The following is a 17,229-nucleotide window of genomic DNA, read 5'->3' on the forward strand; positions in this document are numbered from 1 at the left end:
GAAAATTTTCTGTCCAACTCTTAGCATTGCCTTTCATTTCTCCTATTCTAGCTCTAGTTATAAGCTTGAGAAACCCCAAAGACAGAAACAAAAGAAGGCAGTTTCACTTAGAATACTGACTCAGGTTTGAGAAGGTAGGCTTTTGGTTTTGTTTCTGTTTTGAGATAGGTTCTGTATAGCTGATGTTGATCTCAAATTCCTGATCCGTCTGCTTGCATCTCCTGGTGGTGGGGTTACAGATGTGTGTCAGCACACCTGGCTAAGATGCTAGTCTTGAAATGTAGGCTGGTCACAATAAATAGTGAGGAATTGAAAAATTGAGAAAGGGAGATTCCAATGTAGAAAACAGGCTGAAGAGCTTTTCTGTACATCAACATTTGTTCAGCAAATATTTGCTAAATGCCTTGCGTATACAAAACACTGAGGATGCAAGGATTAAAACTATCACACTAGGGGCTGAAGGGATGGCTGGGGGTTAAAAGCACTTGCTGCTCTTGCAGAGCAGCCAGGTTTGGTTCCCAGCACACACAGGGTGGCTTAAAACTGCCCAGGGGTTCTAGTTCCAGGGGATCCAGCACCTGTGTGGGCACTGGATATGCATGCACTGCACTTCCATACATGCAGATAAAATATTCATACTCATAAAATAAAAATACATTTCTAAAAAAACAAAATAAGCACTCTAAACTGCCATACAGTATAGCTGGCAATATTGGAAAGATCACAAATATATGCTGTAAAACTTCTATTTTCTCTGATTAGATTGTTATATCATACTCTAATTACCTAAAAACAAATGTGGTTTTAAAATTTACTACCCTATGACATATCTGATATTTTTTCTTTTTTTTTTTCTTTTAAGATTTTATTTTATGTATATGAGTATAGTGTAGCTGTCTTCAGACACACCAGAAGAGGGCATCAGATCCCATTACAGATGGTCGTGAGCCACCATGTGGTTGCTGGGAATTGAACTCAGGACCTCAGGAAGAAGAGTAGTGCTCTTAACTGCTGAGACTTTTCTCTAGCCCAACTTATTTGATTTTTATGGTAAATTTTAATCATGCCAACAAGCATTATTGGTAACTATTCTTTGGATAAAGTGATAGCTAATTTGGTAATTTCATGGTCTGTCTGTGTCTCTCTGCCTCTTTTTTCTCAGTCATGAGAGAGTGGGTCTTATGTTGCCTGGACTGTGTATGGACTCAAGTCATAGTTAGCTCAGCTGACCCTCTCGAGTCAGCTTCCTGAGTATGTGGGGAATAAGTATGCCACTTCACCCAGGTCTATTATTTTCTAACAAAATATATTTTCTGTTTAATTTACATTTGACTTAAACATAATTTTAAGAAGTGAGAATAATCAGAAAAAATATTAGAAGTACTAAGTTATTTCAGAAACAAGGAGAGTATTAGCAATCTCAAGCTCTTTTATAGAGACATTAAGGACCTTCTTCTTAGAAGATATAAGGAGGCAGCAGCAAGCTGGTGGCTAAGGTCATTCAAATATTCATGGAGTTGTTCTTCTACAGCATTATATTAGCATATACATCATTCTTGTGGAAAAAAATCCCAGCACAGTGTAGTAATTAGACATCTGAGCAGATAATTAAAAAGCAAGCAAAGCTATGTGGAGTATGTCCTGATGACACTAAGGAGGCTCCAGAAACGTGGAGAAAGCTGAGCTGAAGGAGGAACAGAATCTGGACTAGGTCTTCTGAATGGGTGACAGTGGAATTCTAGGAATGGCTGGAGCAATGTGGGATTTAGGAAAATACACATAGTCCACAGCGATTAGCAGTAAACCTAGAGGCAGAGTGACCAAGAGTGTCAAGGGGAAGGAAGCTAGTCACAAATGGGTCTGAATATTAATACTTCAAGCACAGGGACCCAAAAATGATGGAAGAAATGGAGCAAGGGAACCCATAAGGGGGAAGTACCAAGTGAAAAGGACACTTTAGCAGGAAGAAAGGGGACCCACGCAGTGCACACAGAGGTGAGAGTGACCTGGACATGGGAAGCAGCCACTGTCAGCTAAAGTTTTGAGAGGCAGGGGTTAGATGAGAAGGGCCACAAGTGTGTGCCTCCTTCCCATGCCAGGGCGACACTGCTTTACTTTAAAAAGCTTTTCTGTGAGTTAACCCAGAGTATCGGCTGCGGGGTGGTGGGGCCATCTTGGCTACAACTCAGTGGTTAGCTTAGAGGTTACTGTGTGTCTGCTCACTTACCTGTTGCGACCCCACACAGATGCTTCCCAATTCCTACCACAGGCAGTCTTCCTTCTCTTAGCACAGGAATCCTGTCTGAGAGAAAAGGAGGTAATAAGTTAGTTTGCTTATGATATGAAGTATTAATGTGTCCTTCCAAGGAGGGTTTCTATAATCTGAATCTTAGGGATAAAAGTTGTGAGAACAAGCAATGCTCACAAACGCCAATCTGCAACCTAAGAAAATGTCTGTGTTTAGGTATCACATGGAAAGTATTCGGCTAAACAAACAAATTTCCCCTTTCTAATTGTGTAGTACTTGCTGGTCTGGAATTCACTATGTAATCTGGGTGATCCTCCTGCCTCAGCTTTCCAAGTGCTGGAATTACAAGAGTACATACCATACCTGGCTTCAGTTAAGTGATAAAAAATACAATGATTTATATTCAAGTGCTTGGTTGCTTCTCAAGACTAGCTTAGTGTGAACTCTTCCTGAAGCACAGCCTGCAAGGCCAGATCTAAGCAGCCCCCAGAGGCTGAATGTCTGCTTTGTCGTAGAGCAATAGAGAGTTACACAACTTACTCAAACACAAGTGTTGGATATCAATTTGAAGTCTTTCAAACACTGAGTTCTTTTTTCTGTGTTTACCATCTACCTGCATAAATAGAACATTATCAAATCAGAACTCTTAATGTTAAAAAAAGCTTTATGAAAATGCTTCTATTTGTTTTCAAAATTCAGAGTAAATACACTTAACTTTTATAGTTCAAAAAAGAATGAATTAAAAATGTAAAGTTTTAGTATTTTTGGATGAAAACTCAAAAATAGCAACACCCATCTTATAAGGCCAGAAATTGTATTGATTATTACTAATTACATTCACATTATGTCTTTTATCTATAATTTCCAGCCCACTCAGAAAGCCACCAAAGTCCACAGATGTTAAGTATGGTTACCTGTTACTACTGGTTCTACCGTGGCTCACTCTTCTTACTCTTTAAAGACAAGCGTTTTAACCATTATCCGCATGTGCCTGTGAATACAGGCCCAGGCCTGTCTAACAATCATCAGACGCATTAACCGCTCCTCCACCACCCCACTTTGTTTTGCTTTTTGACAGAGCTAGGGATTGAAGCCAGGACCTCATACATACCATGCAAGCAACTGACCAGAGAGCTACAGCCTCAGCCTCATCGTAAAAGTATTTTGTTTTCTTTTCTGATTCTGGAACTTGAACCAGGGCCTCATGAATACCAAGCAAAATAGCTACCCCTAAACTACAGCCTCAAGCCCTCAAAAATATGTGAACAGAACTCCTGTTTTTCTTCCTGAAGAATACCCTGTGTCCTATTGAGTCAGAAACCACCCCTGATTACTGCTCTCTCAAAATCAATGAATAATAAATCAGCAAATGATAAATTTTAAGGCTTCCAACATTTTAACTTTCTCATTCACTTCCTCTCCTCTATATTCCACTGAATGACCCTCGCTCTCCAGTACATTTCTTACTTGTATTATTGAATAAAGATTTTCATATTTTCAATCTTCCTATATTTATCTAAATCTCTTTATAATAGTTTTGCAGTGTTGCTAGGATAGTTTCTAAAAACATTTGTGTGTGTGCGTGTGTGCGTGTGTGTATGTGTGTGTGTGTTATCTGAGGAGGTCAGAAGATGGATATTGAACTTCCTAGAGCTAGAATTATAGGAAGTTGTGAGCCGCCCAATATTGGTGCTGTGACCAAACTATGATGTTTTGGAAGAGCAAACAGCACTATGTCTCTAGCTCCACAGAAAATTTAAAAATCATTATTTTAAACTTCCTCCATGATAACTCTGAAGGCTGAGGTTAGTTCTCCATCTTCAGGTTCCTGCAGCTCAGGGTACCACCCATCAGAACAGCACTTAGAGAACTAAAATACTGTATGGAAGCTTCTTTGAAGCAAGAACCAAATTTTCCACAGTATCTCTAACACAGAGCAGAATGAAGGCAGAGCATATGACAGGAGACCTTTCTAGACCAGCTCTCCTTCCTGGTTCAAATTGTCACGTTCTATCTCATGTCATATATTTCCATCACATAGAAATCTTTTGTGCAGTGTATGGAAGCTTCACCTGTCAATAAAAGGCTGTTGGCCTATGAGCTTGGGCAGGAAATAGGTAGGTGGGCATTCTGGGCTAGAGAGAGAATTCTGGGACTAGAGACAGGAATGGCACGGGAAGGGGATTTGTGCAGGAACTCTGGAGGAGACAGGGGCATAAACCTGAGGAGATGTAACTAACTTTGTAGCATGATTTAGACTAGCTTAAAAGGGTTAAATAAGTTACAAAGTCAGGGAATAGAGCCAAAGCTATTAGCTTAGGCATTTATTCATAATACTCAGTCTTTCTGGAACTGGGTGCAGGAGGAAGAGCCTACACTTACATGGAAACGCTTCATCTGTTATTTCAGGCTTTGGTTCCACTGTTCTTATTTCCCAAAATGCTTCTCACGTCCTATCTAGCAAAGCTAAGTGATCTTTCAGGATGTGTCACAGGCATCACCTTTTCTGCTCGTCATTCTCCACTGCCTCCCTGTAACAAAGTCTAGCATGCCACACTCTGCGGAAGTTACTCCACTTCAACACTTTACTTACACACTTAGCTGGTTCTTTCCTAAACACATTTAAGAGCACAGCTGCTTCCTCAGCATCTACCTGTATATACAGAGTGCTTATCATGCTGTCCAAGAAAACGCACAAGTATTTAAGGAAGGAAGAGTCTGTCAGCAGTGGCAAATGCAAGGTGAGGACATGGCTTCATTTCTAGCGGAAGCCTGGTTCTGTTCACAGATTTTCTTGTCTCTGCAAATAACTTTATGAACTCAGATTATGGACTATCAATAGTTAACATTTTAAAAACTTATCTTCAGTTTAACCAGGACAATTAGAACCAAACAAATAACGACAGCAAAAAACTACAATAAAATATATAAAAAACAAAATTCATTTTAAGAGACATGTTCCTATTATTTTCTTTTTTTCCTACAGAAGAAAAATACGTTTGGTTATTAAGATCCTATAATGCATTTACTTACCTTGAATCTTGTGGTCACTTTTTCTACCAGGATGAAGTGAACGTTTTCAGCATCTTTTAAGGCAATATCAACCCAGTGAGATAATTTCCCCTTTCCTGCTCCAAACTCAACAAAGCATCTTCTTGGACCAAGTAACTTTAATTTTTCAATGTTACCTAAAATAGAAGCCTGCAAACCCCATAGGGTTATTGTATAAACTAGAGCAAAGGGATTCAACTCAAATTGGAAAACAGCAAGGTAATCTCTACATAAGGCAGAAGGTTTTTATTGATAATTTCTGAATGGCTAAGAATTTTTTCCTTTTGCTTGCTTTAAAACAATACTCTGCACTCAGGGTCATAGCCATGCCCAAATTTTTATTTCATGTTCACATATAATTTTGAATGAAAGTATTTTGTTCACTAAAAGAAACTAAGTAATTATACTCAGAACCAAATGTTAGCTTTTTTTTTTAAAAAAAAAACGTTTTTTAAGACAAGGTTTCTCTCTGTAACCCTGGCTGTCCCAGAACTTACTCTGTAGACCAGGTTGGCCTCAAACTAAGATCTGCTTGTCTCTGTCTACTGAGTGCTGGATTAAAGGCATGTGTCACCACATCTATGTTAGCTTTTAAAAAACTACTTTTATTTATTGTGAACATACATACTTGTTGCATGTAGAAGTCAGAGGACACTTTGCAAGGTTCAGATGACTGAACTAAGGTCATCAGGCTTGGCAGCAAGTGCCTTCATCTGATGAGCCATCTCGTCAGCCTGGAATTTTAGCACTAACTATATGAAGAAAAGTTGAATGACTGTGTCTAAACATACCTGCTGTTTTAGGTGCTTGACTGCACAATCACCATTTCTCGGGTCATTAAGGGCATCATGTAATGCTGGATGGGACATAATGTGATCTTCATGTGTAGAATTCAAGCCTGTGACCAAAAGAAACATGAGGGCTAGCTTAAGGAGCAAACATGAACTGAGACTGAACAACAGAACGGAAGGAAACTCATATGCTACCTAGAGACTCTCAAATCACTGAACCTGCCACTTTAGGCAGACTCACCTTCACTTGCTTTTCTCAATTTCTTGATTAAGTTTTCCAACTGCTCTTCAGATAGAGAAGAAAATGGAACCTATATACAAACACAAAAATAATGTAGTCAACACACGCCTTACAGTACCACGGCAGAGACTGAATAGAAGCTTAACAGCTGGGCAGATTCCTTGGCAATTTAGGTGCTTCTTCCTGGCAGAGCTTTGTTCCTTCAGAACTGCCCAGCTGTGAAGGCACCACTCAGTTCTGCCCTGATACTTTAACTCTCCTTGATCCCTCAGGGTCTGTACTCAGCTCACAACAGAGCCATGTTGCAGTTATGGGACATAAGCTTGCCTTGGAACTAACCATCACTAACAATGTACTTCTACAGGAAAATATCTCCTAAAAGTCAAAACAATAGATATTTGTAAACAAATTGGAGAATAGTCTGTACAAGGAGACAGCTTATAAATACCACTTAGAGTTAAGTATTAAATAATACACTTACCAATTGTTCAGGAATTTCTGTTTCATCTTTTAATCCTGCATTTATATCTTGAATAAAGAAATCCTGACAAAAAAAAACCACAACATAGTATTAATATGAGGCTGAAAACAATTAGTTTGAAGAACTGCTCCTTCCTCTCACTCTTCCACATCATCACCTCTGTCACACTCATTTATCACCAGATATTACTGCACAGCCATGACCACAGTGACTGGGTTGCTGATTGGCCTCTTGTTTTGGTGGATGGCTGAGTCTGATCCATTGGGACACTCCTCCCCCTCACCCCCACCCCCAGAGTTAGGCCAAAGGGAACAGTCTTATTCTCTCTTTACTCAAGGAGCTAAGTCCTAAAAGCGTGGATGAGAGGTCACTGTTTTTCTTGTATATTAACTTCATGTTAAAATACCATGCTTTTCCTTTGATATAGGATCTTACACAGAAGCTCAATTGGTAGCCAAGGCTTGCCTAGAATTTATTATGCTGTCTAAGCTTGCTTATAACTTTGGGTAATCCTTTCTAGCTTAAGTCTCCCAGATGCCAAGATTATAGGTATAAACTGCTAAAGATAGCTAAAATACTTTTAGCTCATAGCATCTGGAGCAGTGGTTCTCAACTGAGAGACATCTGAAAATGCAGAGGGGTATCTGTTGCAAAATGACTAAGAAGAGGGCTGGGCAGTGGTGCAAGCCTTTGATGCTGGCACTCAGGAGGCAAGAGGCTGAGGCAGGTAGATCTCTGTGAGTTTGTGGCCAACCTGGTCTACAGAGAGAATTCAAAGCTGCTACACAGAGAAACCCTGTCTCAGAAAACCAAACCAAACAAAACAAAAACCCAAACAACCACAACAAACCCCACTAACAACAACAAAAAATATATCTTGAGATACACATTGTAAAATGGTTCATATCACGAAGCAAATGAGCACACTTACTATTTTGTATAGTTACCCACCCTCAACTTATGTATTTTGTTCCCAAACAGAAATCTGAATGTTTGGGCTGGAGAAATGGCTTAGTGGTTAATAGTACTGGCTGACCTTCCAAAGGTCCTGAGTTCAATTCCCACCAATACATGGTGACTCACAACCATCTCTAATGGGATCTGATGCCCTCTTCTGGTGTGCATGAAGACAATGCGCCCATAAATACTCATATACATAAAATAAACAAATCTTTAAATAAAAAAGAAATCTGAATTTTTAGATCTTGCTTAGGTGGACACTGTGAAGGACTTCCACGGATCAGTGCTAGCTCAAATTCACTATCTCTATACTAAGTTTGAATCTCAAAGATGTCCGGCAGTTACTCTTATGACCTTAATTCTAAACATTTACTTCTGATTTAAAATCTCTTGCTGCACCATTACCTCTCTCTGTCCAGCTTCAAGATGGCTGTGGCAGCATATACCTATCATCTTAGCACTTGGAAGCATAAGAAACATTTGAGCTGTGTTGAAGACCAGCCTGAGTATTACAGCACAGTCCCCTATCTCAAAAGCAAATAAACAAACAAAATAAAACATGAAATAATTATTCTCGGCTGGTCAAGGTGCCACCCACCAGTAATCTCAGTACTAGAGAAGCTAAGGGAAGAAGAAGAGGGCCTCAAGTTTGGGGTCAGCCTGGGCTTCAGAGTGAAAACCTGCCTCCTATCTAACCAAACCAACAGATAAAACACAAGAATAGAAAAGAAAAGAGGAGAGAAGTATAAATATCAAATGAGTATGGTACATTTGCACAATTCAATCTGCATCTTGTAATACTAAGTATTTATATACAAACATCACACATGCATTTCAAATACTTACAGGCTTAGGCTTCTCTCTTGAATTACATTTTTTCAAATGTTTTGCTAGTTGGTCTTCATATACTGTGCTAAATTTAAAGAGAAAAGTTAAGACAGAAAATTTTTTTTTTTTTAAAGATTTTTTATTTATTTATATGTAAGTACACTGTAGCTATCTTCAGACACCCATATGAGGGCATCAGATCTCATTGCAGATGGTTGTGAGCCACCATGTGGTTGCTGGGATTTGAACTCATGACCTCTAGAAGAGCAGTCAGTGCTCTTAACCACTGAGCCATCTCACCAGCCCAAGACAGAAAAATTTTTAATGAACTTTGTGAAGTTTACTGCTTCTTAACACATCACACAAACAGACCCCCCCACACACACACATATGTGCACCCCAAATGACAACAGAAACACTTACATAAACCCATATTAGATCCCAACTTACTGTTTGGGATCTAAAGGACACAAGATTCTTTTCCGAGCATTTTCTTCCTAATAAATTAAAAGGGATACATTTATTTAAATATCAAGTTGATTACATTCAGATGTTAGATACACCCACAGTGTATTTCTATTCCTAAAAGGAGGTAAGAAAACTGTAAAAGGATATAATTAAAAATAAGCAAGATTAGGTCATGCAGCATAACAATAAGAGTCTCCATTGTAGCTTGCTTTTGTATAAATGAACACATACTGTTTTGGCTTGCTAATGTAATTTTGCATAAAAGATATCACCTCCTAAAAATGGGTAAAGTTATTATATGCACCATTAAGAAAGATGTTAACCTTCGGGCAGTGGTGGCGCATGCCTTTAATCCCAGCACTTGGGAGGCAGAGGCAGGTGGATTTCTGAGTTCGAGGCCAGCCTGGTCTACAGAGTGAGTTCCAGGACAGCCAGGGATGCACAGAGAAACCCTGTCTCGAAAAAACCAAAAAAAAAAAAAAAAAAAAGAAAGATGTTAACCATTTACTTCAGATTAACTAATAACAATATGTAATACTCATCACATATTAAAATGATCTTTTGAAATACATATATACTGGGTATAAGTGGCTAAACTGAGCTGACTAAAATACTCACTATTTGCATACATATTCTTTTTGAAAAATGTTGCCCATTTAAATTGATTTTAAAATGCATATTTATCTAAAGTTGTTCAAATGTGGGGAAATGCTGGGCATGGTGGAACATGCTTTGAATCTCAAAACACCAGAAGAAAGGCAGACAGAGCTTCTGAGCCAAAGACCAGTCAGGATAACCCTCAGACTCTGTCTCAATAAATATAGAAGTAATATGCAGAAGAAAATATGCCAGGAACAATGAGGCATGGTACCTTAACAATTTAGAATGAATCATATCCACTGGCTTTGCAACTTTTCAAAATGCTAGTACAGTCTTTCAAGTTATATGCATTTAATTATAGGCACTGGGAGAAAAGCAAGGAAAACAGTATTGGCAGGTCTATCCTACCGACTCTGTCAACACATATGCAATTATGATGGCCCAATTATTAAAACCAGAGGCTAGTGGTTAGGTGTGGTTCTCAGCTCTTTCTATTAGCTGCCAACTCTATGACCCTAACACTTCCTGCCTCATGTGAATAATAGTATAGACTCCCTATATTAAGTATAGACTTACTATATCACTATTAAATAGAATAATAGTATGACTTACTTCCTAAGGTTTGTGAAAATTGAATTTTTGAAAGCAAAATAACAACTGTTTAGTGCTAGCCATACAGCAAAAGGTGACCAAGTATTTACTCTTAATTTTTCTCAATTATTTATTTCAATTTATGTCAGAATGTTCATGAAGTTATGCACATTGAATTTTAGGGAAAGCTAAGAAATTTCAGTATTAAAAAATAACATATTATTTCATGTACAGATTTTAAAATTTAATTTCCAGTGCGATTCTTTGATGGAGACCAGCTAGTTGGGAGGCTGAGGCAGGAGAATTCCTGAGATCAGGCGTTCAAGACCAACATGAGAAATTCTGCAAGATCACCCACCGTCTCAAAAACAAAGAGGAAAATTGTCTTTCAAGGGAAATAATACTCTAACTTGGCAAAGCCTAATCACAGAACACACACACACACATACAAAAGCATTTTAAAAATCTATTGTTGGAGTGAATAGAAAGTGTATAGCAGGTTATTAAAATGTTTTCTTTTGGTGTAGAAGGTGGTGAGACTTCCTGTGTCTTGTAGATTAGTAATTTCCCTGTTCTCTATCCATTAGAAGCCACTAATATTTTTGCATTTAGAATCAAAATGTCTTACGACAATACTGTCTGTTGAGGGATGAAAAAAATGCACTTTGCTTTCAACTTTGAAGTTAGTTATTTTACGTTAATTTTTTTTCTTCTCCATCCCAAAATCATTACAAGTTCATATAAGGTGCTCCCTTAAGTCTAAGCAAAATCTATTTCTAAGTTTCTTCCCCATGCATTCACAAGTGATTATCGTTCAAAAAACAATAATTATAATTAGAACCCAATTAGTAAAACCTAATGATTTTTTTTCAAACACTACTTTGTAAAAATAATCACTTCCCATGAGGATGGGAGACTAGTGGAAGGAGGAGTATAAAGATCTCTGAGATAGCACATAGGACGCTTTTCTTCGTACAAGAAAGCAATGCTCCCCAGGAGCTCATCGGGGCTCCAAGCGGTGGTCAGAACTGCATTTACTTAAGAAAGAGCTGGAGAATCCATGGGACCGAAGCAGAAACCTGTCAAAGGGGCGAGGATGGGTTCCAGCACCCACAGACCCGCAATTCAGTTCCGATTCTCAGGAAGGTAGGGCGATAGCAGACCTCCGCGGATCCAGCGTGTTCACCACAGAACCTTTTTCCCGCGGCCGCCACCATCCTGCAGAAGCGCTTCTTCTTTTCCACAAAGTAGCTGCATCTACCGTCGGTTGGAAAACCGATCGCGGGCGAAGTGGCCACAGGAGCCTCCATAACGCTGGGTCCTTTTAGCCTGGCTCAGCCCAAAGCTGTCAACTTCCTTTGATCCCACTTCCCTTAACAAACGTGGCCGCCTGAGGGGGTGGGTCCACGGAAATTACGCATCACCCTGGCCTGGTAGTTCCCCGAACCGGAAGAAGGTGATGGTGGCTGACGAGGTCCAAACCTCCTTCGTTCCCTCTGTTTATCGTTTCCCTCCTCCTCCGCGGGAGCTGAGCGCCAAACTCAAACTCTTCTGGACCGGCACTTCTTTCAAGCTGGTACCGAGGGCCAGGCCTACTGGGCTTTTCCACCTTCCCGTTGGGGCAACGGTCCGACATGAGTCAAGTTCTGTTCCAGCAACTTGTTCCCTTGCTAGTGAAATGCAAAGACTGCGAGGAGAGGTGAGCTCCGGGTGCCGGCGGGTGGCGGTTGGGGTCGCGCCAATGGGGAAGATGGCGGCTGGGTTCAGTGGGGCTCGGTCCGCGGGTCTGTGTCGGACTGTCACACCGGGACGCGGGAAGGAACCCTGTGGGGACCTAATGGATACCTTTGTCGCCGGGTCGGCCGTTTCGGAGGGGACGCGAGGAAAGGGAACGAGGAAATGGGAAGCCGACTCCCTCACGTCCGTGTCCTGGCTCTGAGCAGGACTGAGCCCAGCCTGTCCTTTCTGGGTGGAAGCTCTGATTCTCTCCCGTTCATTTCTGCAAAGCTTCACGGTGACTTCAGGGAACCGTCCCCACTAGAATTCATGCCTCCCAGCCCTTCACTCGTGCTCTCCTTTGAAGGACATTGGGAGTGAAGCTTTAGAACAAAAAAACAAAACAAAACATTCAAGTGACATACTTCGGCTCACGTCAGTTACAACCATTTAACCAACCCTCAATACTGGAAAATCAGGGATTCTGTATATCCAACGCATAATGTCAACCCGTAAAGCACCTCGTTGGGCCCCTGGGGATACCTTGATCTTCACAGAGTATTCTATCGCACAGATAGATAAATGCAAACTTGTAACACTAACCACAGGCGATGCTATTATGGCTCAAATAGATTTGATTAGAAGTTAAATGTGATTTTCCCAATAACTTTTTAGTTGTTATTTACTTTCTGAGAACATTACATTTTGTCATTGGAAAGGTGATTTAACGCACCTATCTGCTCATACGATTGCAATGAAGACCAGGTGTGAAAATATTTGTAGAAACTAAACAGTGAAGAAATGTTTCATTAAAAAAAATGAAGACACTGATTTATCGAGTTACTGGACTGTTAAACCATGGTTTAACATGACTTAGAATTAGGTCTAGAATCAACCAGCAAAGCAGTCAGAAGAATGGACTGAAAATATCAGCCATATATAGGAATCTGTAGGTTATCTTAATTGTCTTATTGCTGTTTGTTTGATTTTGACAATTGACCTGATGCCCTCACTTAGCATGCTCTACCACTGATCTGTACCCCCTAACCCAGCCTCTAATTGGTGATTATTTTGTGATGTCTAATTTAGTGGCTATTAGCCACATTTAGACATGTAGTTATTGAATTCGAGCTAATCCAAACTGATGTCTGTAAGTGTAAAATTCATAGACTTTGCAGGTCTGCTAGTAACAATGTAAAACATCTCAATTTTATGTTGATTATCTGTGGCAGCTTTATTTAGGGTATATATATATATATATATATATGTATATATATATGTATGTATGTATGTATTGGTGTCAAATGTATTCAAATTAATTTTACTTTGAAAGTTATGGGTCTTTGTTAAGGTGACGTCTAGACAGTTTAAAGTGACATACATAGCTCACATGTGTGGCTTCCATTTTGTTTCCGTTGGGCACTATGGACCATTACTTGTGATTCTAAGCTTGACACTCCCAACTCTTCTACAACACATTAAATTGTAATCAGAGTTAATCATGTTAAAACACAACTTCAACTTTAAAAATTACTCTTGTTTAGAAACCCGATATTCCTATCACCTGTGGCAAGGATCAACCAGCTGTTCCTAAAGGAAATTTTTCTGGAACACAGCCATTCTTATTTGTTACTGTCTGTGGTTGCATCTGCACAAGGGCAGAGTCAATGAGTACTTGTATGGGAATATTGGCTGGAAAAAACCTGTGATTTTTATGATAGATTGCATATATATATATATATATATATATATATATATATGCCTCAGCACTGCAACAGCAACAACAAGGGGTGGGGGCAGGGTAGCAGGGTATTGGAGAGGAACACTACAACACACAATTGTGACAGAAACACTATAGCAGTGGTTTTTTGACCTTCCTGATAATACAGTTCCTTATGATGTGGTGACCCCCAACCAAAAAAAATTAGTTTTGTTGCTACTTTGTAACTGTATTTTTGCTATTGTTACAAGTCTAACATAAATATCTGGTTTTTCTGATGGTCTAAGGTGACTCCTGTGAAAAGGTTGTTTGACTCTCATGGGTCTTGACCCATTCGTTGAGAACCACTGCTCTACAGTCTTCAAAGTCTAAAATATTTACCCTCTGGCCTTTTACAGAATAATTTTGCTAACCCCTGACCTGTAGGAAGAACTACCTAGATTCTTTAGCCAACTCTTCAAGAGCAGTTTACCCCAGCAAATACTTACCTACTGTGTACCACGAACTATCCTGGGTGCAGAGAATGTGCAACAGCAACACCACCACCAGTCACCATCGAGGTTCTCAGGGAAGTCCCAGACTCAGAATTGAGAAGACCCCCTTGGAGAAGCAGTGTAATGCAGGTTCTAAGTTTAGATCTCGAGCTAGACTGCCTGGGTTTAAGTCAGTTCCAATTCCGCCGCCGACTGACTGGTCTCGGACAGTTTATTTACTGTGTGCGCATTTCTGTGGGTTGGACCTGCCCTTGCAGCATGCTCTCATAGACTGTCACCGTACTATGCCCCCAGCTCCTGGCTCACACCGTTTACTTCACTATTTTTTGGTCTCATCTTTAAATTCAGAATAATAGTACCTACTTCATGGCATTATTATTGAGGATGAAATTATCAAATACATACAAAGAGCTTAAAATAGTAACTAGTATATGTTGAGTATTCCCTAAATTTTAGTTATTAGTAGTAGTAAGGTGTGATTAGTAAGGTATAATAAAGGCATAGTAGAGGGGAAGGTGGCTGGGTAGACGACAGTGTAACTCTCAGGGAACCCTACCTGGAAGGAAGTGGTGCGAGCTTTAACCCCAGGATTGGATAACCACCTGCTCTAAGGTTTTGATCCCTAAACTGTCTCAGTCATCACACAAGGACTCAGCTCCTCTTGATGCCGTGTGTTCGCTCTGCTGTATCTCCACTCCTGCTCTTCCCTCTGCCTCACATGCTCGTTTTTTTCATGACTAAGGTGCACCCCCCTCCTGTGTATGTGTGTGTGTGTGTGTGTGTGCGGTGTATGTGTATGTATGTGTGTATATGTCCATGTGAGTATGAATGGGTGTGGAGGCCATAGGTTGGCTTCTGGTATCCTTTTAAATTGGTCTCCATTTTAAAATTCTTATTTTATAAATTACATATATTTTATGTGTATGGAGAGGAGAGTATGTGTGTGCCATGGTGTGCTTGCAGAGGTCAGAGGACAGCTTTCAGGAATTATTTGGGCTCCAGGGATTGAATTTAGCCTGTCAGACTTGGGAGCAAGTGTTGTTACCCTCTGAGCCATCTTGCCAACCCTCTACCTTATTTTTTGAGACAGGGACTCATTGAATGCAGTGCCTTACCAGTTAATTGCCTAGGCTGCTTGGCCTGGGGATCTCGAGACAACACCCTGTCCCACCCCCCAGAGTTAAAACACATTGGCTTAAAAATTTTTGTGTGTTTATGCCTTAACATTCAAAGGGTGTGTGTGTGTGTGTGTGTGTGTGTGCGCGCGCGCGTGCACGTGCGTGCGTGGGAGTCTGCCTGTCTGCCTGAGAGGACCTCCAGAAAAGGAAAAGGGTGTCAGATCCTTTGGAGCTGGGTCTTTGTGACTGCTTGACATGAGTGCTGGGGTACAAACTCTGAGAGAACAGATATGTGCTTTTAACCACTGTCTCTCATTCCACACCCAGCTTTTTTGTTTGTTTGTTTTGTTTTTTTGAGACAGGGTTTCTCTGTGTAGCTCTCTGTAGACCACTGGCCTTGAATTCCCAGAGATCTGCCTACCTCTGCTTCTCCAATGTTGGGATTAAAGGTGTAAGTCACCACCACTACTTGCCTGCGCCAGCCTCCTCCCCCCCCCCCCCCACTTTTAATGTAGTTGTTACAGATCCTAGTGCAGATGCTCATGTGTGTATGGCAGGCACTCTACTGACTGTGCTGTCTCCCCAGTTCCCCAAGGTAGAGCTTAAATACCTTCCCATAAGGATCTTTAAAGTTGTCCAAGATGCCAGGCATGGTGACATACACCTTTAATTTCAGCACTCAGGAGGTAGAGGCAAATGGCTGTCTTTGGGTTTGAGTCTAGCCTGGTCTATTCATTGAGTTCCAGGACAACCAGAGCTACATAATGAGACTCTGTCTCAAAAAACAAAACAACAAAAGTAGGTGCCAAAGTTGAAATTAACTGTCATTAATTATTTATTAGGTAACATTATGTAGGGAAGAGATGAGTTCAAATTTCGGCTTTGTAATATGCCTCAGGTTCTTCCTCTGATTAGAGAAATAGTCACTAAGATTATTGTTGAATGAGCTCTCTCTCTCTCTCTCTCTCTCTCTCTCTCTCTCTCTCTCTCTCACACACACACACACACACACACACACACACACACACACACACTCATAGGTAGCCAATAGTGTAGGTATGTAGTAGACAATACTAGCACTTTCCTTTTCTTTAGGTCTTCTCTGGAAGTCCTATAACAATCAGATGTTTATTTCTGTTTGTATCCTTAGCACCCAGCAGAGTACCTGGCTTACAATAGCTTTTATTTGTTTGAATTGAGAGGATAATAAGGTCACAGCTTCTGAATGACAGCAATGGGCTGAAATCCAGCTCTTATGCCTAAGGTCTAAGGTCTTTATTTAAAAAGAAAGAAATCTGCCTAGCTATATTTGACTGGTCTGGTGGGTGTTAATCAGATACAAACAATGTTTAAGGATTGGGATTTTATTCATTTGTTTTAGTGCTCTTATATCATGAATCTTTCTAATAAAGAAAATAAGATTTCTCTAATAGAGAAAGTAATATATCTGCAATCTCAGATTTTTCTGTGATGTATTTCTAAGGGTATTTATTTATTTACTTATTTACTTACTTATTTATTTATTTGAGACAGAGTTACTCTGTAGAAACCAGCCAGTTCCTGGCTGTCCTGAAACTTGTTCTGTAGACCAGGCTGGCCTTAGACTCAGAAGTCCAACTTCTCTACCTCCCGAATTCTGAGTTTTCTACTTTGCATAGACAATACTTTATGTCGATTTGGCTTTGCAATTAAAATATGTATGTAACAGGATAGTAATTGTCATTTTCTTGAGTTTAACAATAATGTAAACACAGGTGGTAGTGGCTTGTGCCTTTAATCCCAGCACTATGGAGGCAGAGGCAGGTGGATTTCTGTGAGTTTGAAGCCAGCCTGGACTACAGAGGGAGTTCCAGGACAGCAAGGGCTGCACAAAGAAACCCTATAGGGGTAGGGGGAAAAAAGCAAACATTATTATATTTTAA

General features: G+C 40.1%; 1 protein-coding gene across 2 annotated transcripts in view; it reads right to left on the minus strand.

Annotated features, from left to right (window-relative positions):
• Nucleotides 1-11,589, minus strand: part of Trmt13 (tRNA methyltransferase 13 homolog) — a 13,500-nt gene extending 1,911 nt beyond the window's left edge. The window contains exons 1-9 of one of the 2 annotated variants that reach the window (XM_028757315.1): nucleotides 11,423-11,589; nucleotides 9,051-9,097; nucleotides 8,619-8,685; nucleotides 6,813-6,875; nucleotides 6,332-6,401; nucleotides 6,091-6,197; nucleotides 5,282-5,449; nucleotides 2,789-2,861; nucleotides 2,228-2,302 (exon numbers count right to left, since the gene is read on the minus strand). In XM_028757315.1, the coding sequence (XP_028613148.1) occupies nucleotides 2,228-2,302; nucleotides 2,789-2,861; nucleotides 5,282-5,449; nucleotides 6,091-6,197; nucleotides 6,332-6,401; nucleotides 6,813-6,875; nucleotides 8,619-8,685; nucleotides 9,051-9,097; nucleotides 11,423-11,569 (817 nt within the window). In that variant the 5' untranslated portion in view covers nucleotides 11,570-11,589. Of the gene's footprint in view, nucleotides 1-2,227; nucleotides 2,303-2,788; nucleotides 2,862-5,281; nucleotides 5,450-6,090; nucleotides 6,198-6,331; nucleotides 6,402-6,812; nucleotides 6,876-8,618; nucleotides 8,686-9,050; nucleotides 9,098-11,377 lie in introns of both variants that reach the window. The other variant, XM_028757314.1, reaches the window with a different exon arrangement.
• Between the last annotated feature and the right edge of the window lie 5,640 nt (nucleotides 11,590-17,229).

The sequence above is a fragment of the Grammomys surdaster genome, unplaced genomic scaffold, assembly GCF_004785775.1.
Source record: "Grammomys surdaster isolate TR1022 unplaced genomic scaffold, NIH_TR_1.0 126158, whole genome shotgun sequence".
Lineage (NCBI taxonomy): Eukaryota > Metazoa > Chordata > Mammalia > Rodentia > Muridae > Grammomys > Grammomys surdaster.